The sequence below is a fragment of the Phalacrocorax aristotelis genome, chromosome 13 (assembly GCF_949628215.1).
Source record: "Phalacrocorax aristotelis chromosome 13, bGulAri2.1, whole genome shotgun sequence".
NCBI lineage: Eukaryota > Metazoa > Chordata > Aves > Suliformes > Phalacrocoracidae > Phalacrocorax > Phalacrocorax aristotelis.
The window spans coordinates 18,759,075-18,772,231 of NC_134288.1; the positions used below are offsets into that span (position 1 = coordinate 18,759,075).

General features: G+C 40.0%; 1 protein-coding gene across 2 annotated transcripts in view; it reads left to right on the top strand.

Moving 5' to 3' along the window:
- PREX1 (phosphatidylinositol-3,4,5-trisphosphate dependent Rac exchange factor 1) overlaps positions 1 to 13,157 on the top strand; it is a 174,091-nt gene that overhangs the window by 87,257 nt on the left and 73,677 nt on the right. For both annotated transcript variants that reach the window (XM_075109194.1, XM_075109195.1), the window contains exon 5: positions 2,671 to 2,772. In XM_075109194.1, coding sequence (XP_074965295.1) covers positions 2,671 to 2,772 — 102 coding nt within the window. The remainder of the gene's footprint in view (positions 1 to 2,670; positions 2,773 to 13,157) is intronic.

Consider the following 13,157-nt stretch of genomic DNA (forward strand, 5'->3'; position numbering starts at 1 on the left):
TTGGCATGTAGGTGAGGGACTAAATCAGCACATTAGGGTTTTTTTCATAGTAAGTGCTATGAGGTAAAAGAAAGGCTGTTGTCTTGCAAAGGACCTGCTCTTCTTTCTGCTCTTATTTTTTCCCTTCTGCCAAAGCTCTGCCCTTTCCCAATATAGTACAGCAAAAGAAAACTTCTGCATAAATATTTGTCACAAGCAGGGCCAGAGCATTCTTTTAGCCACAAAATATAGGCCTCGGAGGAAGCAGCAGGGACAAGTACTCATGCTGTTGGGTAGTCAGAATCTCTTTGTCATGTCTGAATTTTAATGAACCTTGTTAAACCATTACTTTGAGTCACCAAATGAACTTTCCTTGTTTGTGAGTTCCTCTGGGTGCTTCTGTTGAGGGACACTAATGTGAAAAAGGAGAGACAAAAGTGCATGTGAACACACCATCTTTCCCAACATTGAGTGTTCTCCACTTCCACTAAATTGGCAAAAGCCTGTCTGTGTTACCGGCAGCAGCTGGCAAACTGATTAAGAGGCACATAAAAGATGTCACACTGCTGTGGCTTGCTGCGGCACCTGAATCCAAGAGAATCTTAAAATAGCATTAAGTATGGGAAGAGAGGCTACACTGAAGTGCCTACTTTGTTGTGGCTGCTGTAATGTCTTCCAGGCCTCTCTTCTCCACTGCCTCCTAAAGTCAATGCTATTATGCCATCGTGCAGAGAAAGCTGCATTAAAATACAAAGCTTTGCTTGTGAGGATGGATTTGGCCCGATTGCCCCCTCACAGCTGCTGGAATACAGAATGTGGGAATGTGTTTGAAAATCAGTAAGTGTTAAAGGGCAGTTTTCAGCCCAGAGCTAGAGAGAGAGCTGAAAGAAGAGATGGAAGGACTGAATCACTCGAGACTTGGAAAATTGGACAGGGAGCATTGTGAGCTGGTAGCCAACACCACAGATCTAGAATAGCCTGGGGAAGGGTTATTTTACAGACGTTTGTCTGTAAAAATACCAGTTAGGACTAATGAGATCTATGTATGATGTCCGTGAACATTCCTTGAAGAGGAGGATTGTTGAACTTCAGCCAAAACACCACTAAATTTCAGTGTGTCCTAGCCACAGCACACATTCTACAGGGGAAAATGTTATCAGTGATACCCCAAAGCAAACATGTCTTGGCTGAGCTGAATTTAGACTTCAGCTTCTGTTGACAGGACAGGTTTGCAACTGGGGTGATTTTTGGAACAAAGTTGTCCAGATTCATGGTCAAATATAGGAATGTAGACTAGTTTATCTGAAATAGATTTTAAGTTCACCTGAGCCCACTACCTGTCTCTTGCAGCAGCCAATAACAGAGTCTGTAATGTATAAAAATGTACATGAAATGTATAAAAAGCTTACAGTAAGTCACTATGTGTTTGTCACACAGATTACAGATTCTTGTGGCAAATTAAGGACAGGTCAAGGTCTGTAGATTGATTGGTTGGTTTGTTTTTTTTTTCAATACCATATTCAATTCTTTTACACCCCTTTCATGTCAATCATGAGAAATAAGTTTCCGTAATCTACTGAGAAGTTGAGCATCACTTGTTTTGAGGTAGTGTGTGCAAATTTATCTGAAATGATTCTTCTGGAATGCAGGGCCCCTCCAAATTTGCGTGAACTTACTGTGTGAGTATTGCAAAGGTTGATCAGTTGCTGCTTCTGTTCGTCAACCTAAAATCTATTTGGACTTTGACTGCTTTGGTGTATTGGTCCAATACTTGTCCCCTTCCTTACTATATTTAAACAACACTGGGAGAGTAGTAATTTTTCTAGGTAAAGATATGCCCTTCACCTTCTTTCTGTTTGGAAGTCACACAGCTTCACAAAACTAATGCTGACACACATTTTTTAAAAATTTTTTTTTCCTTTGTTGTTGCTAATGAGCATCAGAATTAATGAAACCTGATTTCCCTAAATTTCATTGCCTCTTGCACCTCCTACCTACAAGGTAGCCTTGCTTGCATGTCCCTTAGCTTTTTTTGCTGGGCAAGCAGCAACGTGTGCTGTGACTGGTTGAGAGCTACATGTGTGCTGGTTAGCCAGCCAGTGTGCCCATGCTGTTTGTCCAGCTGTGCTTAGACATAATGTTTTGCCAGAGAATTGGTGGATGTTATGCAGATGACTCATATTTCAATCCCACTTCGATTTGCTTCAGACATAAGGATTGGACTAGAGTTAATTACATGATTCCTAGGTAGTAGGCTTTGTTTTAGCCTTCAGTAGTTTTCTGGACCAACAGTGCAAACTTTCTGTAATGAACGAAGACAAATGGTCATATCAATTGTGGGAGTAGGCTGGATTCTCTTAGGTAATGGTACACCTAGATTTGCTGATTTTCATCCTATTGTTACGACATTTTTTGAGTTACCAGCTGTATAATATTTCTTTGGAGAAGAGAATTTTCTACACAGCCAGTTATCCACAGCAGACTTTCTTTTGCTGATGCACAAAGAACTTTGCAGGCTTGATGGCTGTATTTCAGTGGTGATTGAAGTCCCATTTCCGCTATTTTAAGTGTGGCAAAGTGCTTTCTGACCGTTATACGTGGTATGGGAATACAACGTATTGTATACAATGTCAAAGAGCATCGGAAGGCTTTGTGTCTGAGGTAACATTTGTTTCATTTTTTTGATTATAGGGTTGCATGCTTTTGGGAGGCAGAAAAACAACAGACATTCCACTAGAGGGTTATCTGCTGACTCCAATTCAGAGAATTTGCAAATATCCACTTCTGCTTAAGGTAAACCAAAGAAGGTATTTCTCCAGATGGTTGTTTTATTCTTGGAGTGATTCTGCAGGTTTTTTTAGCCCTGATTTTTGTTGTTGCTACTACCTTCCTGGTTTGCACTTCTAAAAGTTGGATCCTGAAGAAAATGGCTCTTTATGGGTACAGTCAAAAAGCTGGCTGATGCTGAAAGGCTGCTAAATCTTGTGATGGTGTGGGTAGACCAGACAGGGTAACTTACTGGCTGACAAATGCCTTTTGACTTCAGTTCTCTTCACAAATTTACTAAGGCTTGCGGGTGCTATTTCAGCCGCTTCCTGAAAAGCTGTGTTCAGATAGAATTGTGTCAGTGTTCTGAGGGAGAGGGTGGCTCTGGGGACAGAAAGGGGATACGTCTTTCATCATGAGGTGTCTAGTTTGAGTGTGTTCAGGTCAGTAATGATCAAAATCCTGTATCGTCTGGCAGCTGTTTGATAGCTTGTTTGAAAACTGGTTGTTTCAGATGAGTTCCCAATGGACAGGTGTCGTTGCAGAAATGACTACTGCAGTTGGCACTAATTGGCCCCCTTGCTAGTATTCTTACTGTAGGAGCTAAAGAATAAAAGGCCTCTCATCCCTCCAGGTCAGGGCTGGGTCACATGCCTGGTGGGGACAAACAGAGGGGAAATAAAGGAAGCGGTTTCTGGGAGAGCTTGTGTTGCCGGTGGCCTTGTAGCTACTCTGTGGCTAACAGCCATCAATCTTCAGCGATGTCAGTCTCTTTCTCAATCAGAGTAACGTTATATTTACTAAAAGAAAATTAATAAAAAATATATTAAGAAATTGCCTCATATTTTGAAAGAAAGGTCCCTTCCTGAGTTGTGGAAGAAAGTAAGAATTCTGTGATGAACTGATGCTCTTGGCCACAGGCTGACCACATGAATTGGATATATGTCATGTAAAACTGTTGCAGGGCTGTGGCCATATATTCAGCATGAATAAGGGTTTTCATAGGTACAAGCTGGTTACCCCAATACTGATCTGTTGTTCCATTTAAACATGTTTGTTTCTTCTGATAAATCTTTAAATTATTTCTTTCCATTCAACTGGAGCTTTCAGAGCTGAATTTCCAAAATATATCTTTCCTACAGGTGGAATCATTCTGTTCTCTATGGAGCTGTGCACAAACCCATCTTACAGCAGGTGTTCATGCACTGTTCCTTATGGACTTAGCTACTCGGAGTTACATGTATGTAGCCAGTTTGTCAGTCCAGTCAATCTGTCCACGATTCCACTTACAGTTTGAACAAACAAAAGCGCACACAGTTTAGGTGCATAACAGGAGAAGCTAATGTGTGATACTGCTACAAACATTTCTTCCACAATATTAATAGTAGTCGAGAAAGACAGGGCAAGGATGCCTAGATCAGGAAAGAATGTAAATGAGTCCAGCTCTGATTTGTCTTTGGAGAGGACTAGTTGTGTAGAGATAATTGAAAACCTAATGATGCCTCAGTTTAAGTCCACTGTGTTTATTTGGGCTTAGCTTGGAGAGAATTTGGTGCCTATTCAGTCTGTGGATCTGCATGATGGCTGTGAGCAGCATCCATGTGCAGAGGAAGGAAGTTCCTATGGCATCCAGTGTGGTAAACAGACCAGGAGATGTGGGGACCTTAAAATGTGCATTCCTGAGCAAGTATTTCGGTAGTGTTTATGTTCTCTTGTTTTCACTCTGTGGTGTGTTGTGTGATTGTTACCTAGCTGTGTGTTCAAGACTGAAAATCATGGATTGTTTTGATTCTTTAGAGAGATTCCTTTTCTATTTTCCAAGAAACTTCAACCTGAGGAAATAGTGGCTGGGTTCTTACTTTTGAACTGATCTCTATGTTTGTGCTGTTACTAAAAGATGAAGCATTAATCTCCTGCAGATTTCCTATCATGGTAACCCTTTGTATGAATGGAGTCATTAACTGGTACAGAGCCTGAAGCCGAGGTTCCTTAATCTATTTGTTCCATGCTGGAAACATCTTAATCCAGCCAGAGTGGTCAATATCTGGTGTACCCTTGCTATGCTTACCTAAAAGTGATCTTTAACCAGTTTTATCCCAGTGTTTTCCAAACTTTCCGGACCAAAAGATCCCTGTGCTAGCACTCTGTATTTCTCTATTTTTCTGTGTCCTTGATAAGCTTGAAGTAACTCTGAAGTCAGTGTGTTTTCATGTATCAGATCTGGCCACTCAATATGTGGACCACCAGTAATCTCTGGAGCACAGTTGGGGGTTCTCAGCTCTAAACCACGCGCATGACTGTCTTAGGGAAGTCCCTACATTTCTTCTGCACCTCAGTGCCTCTTCTTTTTCTTTTTAGTATGAATTGGTTGCTGAATCACCCATTACTAATCAGAGCTCCTTAATTTCTAAGCCTTTTGGAAAACATAATTATGAGTGGTAGATTCCTATCAGTTTGGATAACCTGTAGACTTTTTATTTACTGACAGGAGCTTGACTTTCAAATCAAAATGTTTATTCTGTTTTAAAAGTTCTTCAAAATATTAGAATGGCAGCACCTGCCAATACTACAAAACTTCCTGAAATCTCAGGGCTTTTACTCAAATGCCATGAGGATGCTGGCTACAGAGACACACCTAAAAGAAACGCAGACCTTTGATTACCAGGTAGTAGCATCATCAATGCAATGGCATTTTGGCATTCTTCAGCTTAAATTTTCCCCCTCCTCTGTACCATTCTAGGGTGGGTCATGCGGAAAGTAAGGGGTTCTGTGTCAGGGATTGGAAGAGCTATGAATGGACCAGTTTATCTTGGTTTTCTTTAAGTATTTGTTTTGCAAAGGGTAGTAAACAAAAGGGTAGAACAAAATAAATATGCCTAAACCATAATTCAAATCTTTTCAGATTAATTGGCAACTGAAGGCATTGTGCTTTCGTGATCAAATATTGGCTTGTGGAAATAAACTGGTGGTTTCCGCTTTCTCACAAGTACACGGTTGCGTATGTCAAAAGGCCTGCTGGCACATGAAAGCCAAACCCAGGACTAGCAAGGCTAAGACTGAAACAGTGTTTTTTGGCTTTAAGCCACAGTGGAGTAGAATAAAGATAAATTTGTCCTCTACGCCAACAACTGTGCCCGTCTTCTGGGATGAGGGCTCTGGTGTTTGGCTTTGGCGTGGTTCACCCAGACCCATGCTTACTTACTGAATAAATAGCCCTGAAGGGAACGAATGGGGGGAGCCGTGACGAGGCACCTTGTGATGTTGCATTTCATTTTTTCTATGGATTTCTTTTTGTATACAGGCTGATACAAATCACCCGCAGTTCACTACTTGAAATTTCCTAGACAGGAAATAAGTTTTAAGAAAAAGCTGAGGGGAATTTCATTTTGGTTAGGCAACAGATCTGCCTTAGTCTGTGAGATTATGCCACTACTAGGGGTTGTTCAGCTCAGAAAATTCCTGTGATCATTAGAAAGTGTACTTGATGGTGATTCTCAAAGGTAGTGAATTCATAGTGAATAAATAGTATCCCATTCAAGACTTGTTTGATACTTGCTAGCACAAAATTACCTGAGTGGACACAACTGTGTCACACATCAGAACAGCTGAGGGAAAAATGCAGGCTGATTCTGTTAGTGTGGACTAGCAAAATTACACTCTCTTAGCAAGCAAAGAAAAAAAGTAGATTTAAAAATAACACAACTCTCAAATGTTTGGTCTCCCTTTGCTGCTGAACTGCAGTTATGGCTCCTGAAATAGCTGGTTCGTATTAATGGAGATTGGATCTTAATTTACTTAATTCCCTGGGCAAATGGATATAATTCTGATGGGAAAAGTCACAGACTAGAGCTATCCTACTTTCCTCTTTTATTTGTTTTTAGCAAGAGTTTGTGACCAGATTTTCTGATAATTTTTATATGACCTTGTTACAGAATAAGTATTTAGTATAGCTAAGTAGTTAGGTGTGATAAAGATAGAATGAACACAGTAATTCAGACTTGGCTGTGTTTGAAAGTCAACCTAAATAGTACGGTAAGGCAAGTATTTAAAATACTATAACTGGTTTTTATATACCATATGTCAGTATTCTTCTTCAGAATAATAGTATCCATCATGGAGTTAATTTGGGTTGGTTACTTAATTAGGAATAGTATACTGCAATATATCCAAGTGCAGATACACCTTAAGCATACATTACCAATATTTTCCAATATAACGTATGGCATCCAGCAATTGGTGATCTTATGTTTTCTCATCCTCTGATGAAACTATTTGGGGGATTGATAAATTTCCATTTCAAAATTTCGAGAACCAAACATTGCAGCTTTGGAGCAGCTGATTGTAAACAGGGTTTTTGGTTGGGTTTGGGTTATTGTGAGGTTTTTTCTTTGGTTGGTTGGTTGCTTTCTCTGGAAGTCTGTCTAATTTGCAAGCCTTACATATGTTTTGAAGGGTGAGACTCAAACCTAACCATGGTCTTTCATAATCTCTGTGCAAATAGAGCAGCAATGATATTAATATATTTGTCCCGGATAGTTTTTGTCTGCTTCAGACAGCATGCGAGAAAATTAACACAGAATTTGTTGTTCAGTAAATTAGTTTTATCCCCAGACCAAAACCTTCCTAATGTGACTTCCACTTCTTTTCCTTGCTGTCAAAGTTCATCAAATGATTTGAAGTCTGTTTTGGGATTTAGGAGTTCTGAATATTTGTTAGCAATGAGCTTCATTACAAAATTTCCTTAAAAGTGAGAAAGGGGCTTGGACTAGGCTCGAACAAAACAAACCTGTGCTTTCTGTGATGGGCGTTATGATTTGGTAAGAAGAAAAAGCAAAGGCAAACAGATGCACAGACCTTCAGAGCAAAAACTGTGTGAGTGACCTAAAACTCCAGTGCGTGTATGTACACTGGAAAGCTTGCCAAGTAAATATTTCTAGCAGAACGTTTTGGATTAAGGCAGCTCTGTCTCACTGATAACGATTGTATGATTCTGTATTAATTAGTGTGAACTATACTACTTAAGAGTAGACGCAGCTGTTGTGTAAACCAATCTCTGAACAAGAATAGCCTTTTTCCCTTTATAAAGAGCATTTATGTCAGCAAGAAGAAAACCCTAGGGGAGTGGTGATCATGAGATAATCACGCCATTGTGGGTGGGGATTAGGAGCACTCATTTCTGTCCCCTTCCTCCCAACCCAGGAGGAATGCTTAGCACATGATAGCCATAGCCCTTACAGGCTCCTGATAGCCCACTGCATGTCATAGAGATTGTTTCTTGTTTGATGTCTGTTATCTTAAGGAATTGCTCAGACTCCAGCCAGAAATGCACATTCCACCTCTGATCCTTTAAAAATATCTCATAACGTATGCAACTCCATGGACGATTTAGGGCAGTAATTATGTATTGCTTCATGTGATGGAGGACTTCTTGGTCCTAGGCGGGAAAGAAAAACCTGGGTGCAAAATACTGAGTGACCAGATCAAGAATCGTCTTGAAAGGGAAAGCCCAAGAGTGAGGCAGAGATACAGGCTTTAATAACTGTAGTGCCTGGACTTTGAAAGGGAACGATGGGAAGCTAGTGGTGTGGATACAGAACAGGATGAAGAAAGGGTAACTCACTGTCTCCCCTCTTCTCCCTCTCCATTTTTCTCAGAGCTGTTTAAGGAACAAAACCTTCTAATTGGCCATAATGGAATATATGTAATCTTTTGGGGTTTGTTTTTGTGGTCGGGGTTTTTTTCCTTCCTTTTTTTCCCCAAAGAAAAGTGATATTGCACTTAGATTCATTACATTGTCTGGTTGAAATCCAACTCTATGTAGCACAACATTAAGAATTATATATACCCTACAGAGCTGCAAGGAATGCTGCCAATTTATAAATCATACTTCTGTCTTCCACACTTTTTATATATAATCACAAATAACTGGTAATATTTATAAAACTGGAAACATGTTTTTTATTACATTTTAAGTTAGCATATGTCGTAAATTTGATGGCACATTGAATATAATCAGTTTTAATGATTTATCATTGCTTGTCTGGTCTTTACCCTGCAGAAACATTGGCATCAATTACAAATTCTTAACAAATACAGACTAAAAAAACCTGCTTGGCAGGTACACAGATGGAACCTGGTGTAACATTTATTTGCTGGTTAGTTCAAGCGGAAAATGTATTTTAATACAAGCAAATATTAAAAACTGACATACAAATATAAAACTCCTGGAAACATTTATGTTCCCAGAAAGGTGTTTGGTGGTTGTTTGGTTTTCTTTGTTTGGGTGGGGTTTTTTTGGTTGGTTTTTTGTTTGGGTGGGGTTTTTTGGTTGGTTTTTTGGTTGGTTTTTTTAAGCACATTTTGAAGCTGAACTCTTTATTAACACAACATTTTGAACTGATAAGCAAAGAAATATGTTGTCTTTGTTATCTCTGTAATCCTGCGATGTTCAGTAAGTAACCAATGGATGTATCTCTGAAACCGTATGTTATGCATGCACTGATTTGTAGTGCAAAGCACGACAGCCTGGCAAGCAATGATTTACACCAGTCAATGCACAGTGTTAACATTCATTACACAAAATCCATGTTAAGCCATGTCTGAGTGTCCTCAAGAGTATAAAGATAGGAGGGAGGAATTTTTGAAAAATAGACACTTGTAAGTGTCAGATGTAAAACGTGTTTGGTTGTCAGTGTAAAGTACATAAACAGTCATTTTTGTGTGGCAAGGGATGACATGGGGAAGGATGACAGAGGCTTCTTTTTTTAAAAAAAGGTCAGTTAAGCTGAATAACATCCTTTTTTCTAGGAAATATTAAAACTGCATTTACATTTAAAAAACCCTCTAGTTTCCTCTGCGTTGCTTGCTCATCGTCCCTCCTGCCACCTCTTTGCATCTTCCTGTGTAATGTTCTTTGTGCTGAGTTATCTCCTTGTAGATTTTTTTGGTTGATTGCAGATTTTTTGGGGGGGGTATGTTTAAGCACAATTAATGAATAGACAAACGTATGAGCAGCTGATATGTATTCTTTTGTGATTTCATTCTTATATTTAGATTCTATCAAGTTTAGGACTCTTTCAGCTTTAAGCTATTTAAAGCTGCATCTGAGATTGAAATACTTAAGATGGAAATCCTTTTACTCCATTGCATTTGGAGTAGGACATTTCTGAGTAGATCAGATGTAGACATTCTTTCCTTCCTTTCTGTGTACTGTTCAGGAGGACACTGCAGCTGGATGTAGATGTCTTGGAGTGCTCTGTTACTCCCTTTGTAAAATGAGTTGTGTTCTATGTGTAGGTGTTATATGAGTGGATCAACCTCAACCTTTGCAGCTATGAAAGGGTGAAATAAAAGGAAAATTGTGCACCCAGAGGATGCGGTTCCCATTTCTGTCTTAGTTCTTTAGAGAATGGGGGGGGGCACGAGGAGGGTCCCAGCTTATGATATGGAATACTGTTGCAATGCCCCCCCCCACCCCCCCCACCCCCCACCCCCCAAAAAAAAAAAAAAAAAAGAAAAAAAAGAGGAAGGTCAGAGGATAATGGTGAAGATGATAAAGGCTGTGAAAAATACCATTTTTTTTTCTGTTCTCTACTGCTGGTTAGTCTGAAGGATTAACAAGTCTGTAACGAGAAAGTAGATGTGTTTTATGAATTAGTTTAAGATATTCCTTGCAAGGAATAGTTTTCTGCAAGTGGCAGCAACCTCATTTCCTGGGCCTATTAGTACACAAGTTGTAATATGTAAGATAGTAATTCCAGACAATAATATATATGAGCTTTATGGAGGACAAGACAGTCATACCCAAGGTTTGCCATCTGGTCTGTCTCTCAGCTGCCTTTCAAAATGTTTTCAAATGCTCTCAGAGTTTACACATCATAAATCTGCCACTAAAATAAATGAGGACGCATAGCTCCCTGTCTGTATTTCAGAAGTGCTAGGCTTTGCTCTTTTGGGGAATGACAGTGTCAGAGCAGCATGGCTCTTCCTCAGATGGTTTAAGACTAGGCAGCGGTGGGACAAGTTCTCCCACTGTCTATGCTGCTTATGCTATTGAAGCAACTGACTGCCCCAGCCTGCACCCTCCCTGCCGCTTCCAGCCTTCTCTCCTGCTCCTTGGGCAGAACTGCAGGCAGGTAGCAGGAGTGGGGAAGTTGCAGCAGAGGCCTGCTGGGGATGAAGGGTTCTTTCTCTGTGTCTTGCTGATATTTCAGAAAGGGATGTTTAGGCAGTGCTGGTGTATACATATCTGTTTCCAAAGCAGTGTGGGTGACACTTGAGCTGCAGAACTTCATGGATTTTTAGTAAGAGTCACAGCAAAATTCTATACTCTTTTGGAAGCATGGAACAGAGGCTAGTGTCACCAAGGTGCAACACCTCTCTCTTGCCTTTTCTTTTTGAACACTTACTTTCCTTGGCCTTATCTTCAGCAAAAGTTGGGTAGAAACTTCCATAGGGAATTTCATTTATGATATCAGCTGACATTTGTAGCAGCCAACCTCTTTTTCCTGTGCATGTGTTACTTTTTCTCTGTAAATCATCCAAGAGTTTAAGATCATTAACTCCTCTCTCTCAATGGGATTCCCAGCTGTCAGCATATTACCCATCTCTGTCATCCATCTGACAAGAGCCATTGTCAATTTCCATTTATAATTTTCTGAAAAAAGAAAATGTAGCTATGAGTTAAATCTCAAAATACCAAATCTATGCAAAGAACTGTATAGTTAGAATTCATTGGACAAACATCTGACATTCCCATCCATTCAGTTGGGCCTTTCTGTCTCCAGCATCTGCCTATGTGGAAGTGAGAGCACCTCCCATTGCCATATTTTGATTCTCACGAGATCTGTCTCTTGCATTACTCAAAGGAGTCTCAGTGGCCAAGCAGTTTAATTTCAAGATGCAGATTTCACTTTAAAAGGCTCTGCAAACTGAGACACTAATAAATAAATAACTTTGCACTTCCGTAACACTGGGTCTCAAGGTAGTTTACTAGTGCTAGTGAATTAAGTCTTGTTCCAACCACTGTGGGGAAGCAGAGAGGAAGCACTGAGAGGGTCTGTGTAAAGGCAGAAACAAACCTGTACTACTTTGAACTCTAGCTTCCTCCTTTCAAATACGCCTTCCAAATTTGCTGGTATCTGACCACCTCAGTCTGTCTATTCTACAGTTACCTCCTGCTAGTAGAAAAGTCCAGCTAGGTATGCACAGACCTTTCACATGCTAAAGGTGAATCCTGTCTAAAGAACTTTGTAGAGCAGCTCTATGAATCAACAATAGCACAGGAAAGCTTCCTTGATTTAGCAGCTCGGAGTGTCTGGCTTATCAAAATGGTTGGATTAGCAGCTACTATAGTTACTAGAAGTTAATGCAAGCTTCAGCAGAACTTGAACTTCAGCCCACATCCCTCCACTCTCTGACAGGCTTTGTACCAATTAATTTCATCTAGAGGTTGCATGTGTCAGTTTAGGAGCAGTGCTTGTGTTACAGGTTGCGTCACCAACTCAGGCAAGGCAAGCCCCAGTAATACTCAGGATCATACCTGAAATCAGGGTATGTCAGTGCCAAGCAAGACAGCGTGGCACAAAGGTCTTAATGCCATATTAATTTCCATATTAATGTCAATATGGAAAAATTTTGTATGGTGAAGAGACACTCGCTTAGGTTAAGATGTTGATGTGGAGAAGCAAAAGACAAATCAAACGACAGATTAAGCCTAGTTGGTGCCCATGACAGGCATTTGGGGTTTGCAATCAGTTATTTTGCATGAACAACAACTGTAACGGGCTGTCTTTGCCCTTAGCTGTGGGAACTATGGATTGTAGCAGTTTAGCTATGTTCAGACCACAGTGCTGTGCAGGCTCTCTGGCTATATTCAAACTCATTCCTGTGTCATGCAAAATGATGCAATTCAGTAGCAGTTTGCCATTTAGACACAGGACTTTAAAACAACCAAATAACATATTGAGGCAAAACAAAACATAGTGAGAAAGTTAAATATTCCAGGCAATCTAAAAAAGTGGGTCTTAAACATCATATTATATATCAAGTTGAAATTACCAGTCTTAGTTGAGGTTTCTTTAATGTATTTTTATCCAATTGTGGCTGAATATAAAATACTATTGGTCTAAAAAATGATTAGTTGTGGATTGACAGTGCTTACCCCTTCTGCCAAACTGGTTGATATTGTTAGGCCCCAAGTCTTCCCACTGCTGTTCTTCAGTGGGTAGTGTTTAACTAGGCTGTTGTGCATTTAATCAAGTGAAGCAGTGCCTCTTAAACTCCTTCAGAGCAGACATGTTGTTCATCTCTATGTTAATCTCTCCAGTCAAAACATGTACCCTAACCTCCTAAACATAATCTGGGGAAGAGTCTCTGCTAAACTCCTGCTGCTCTCTTGGCCTCTCTCCTTC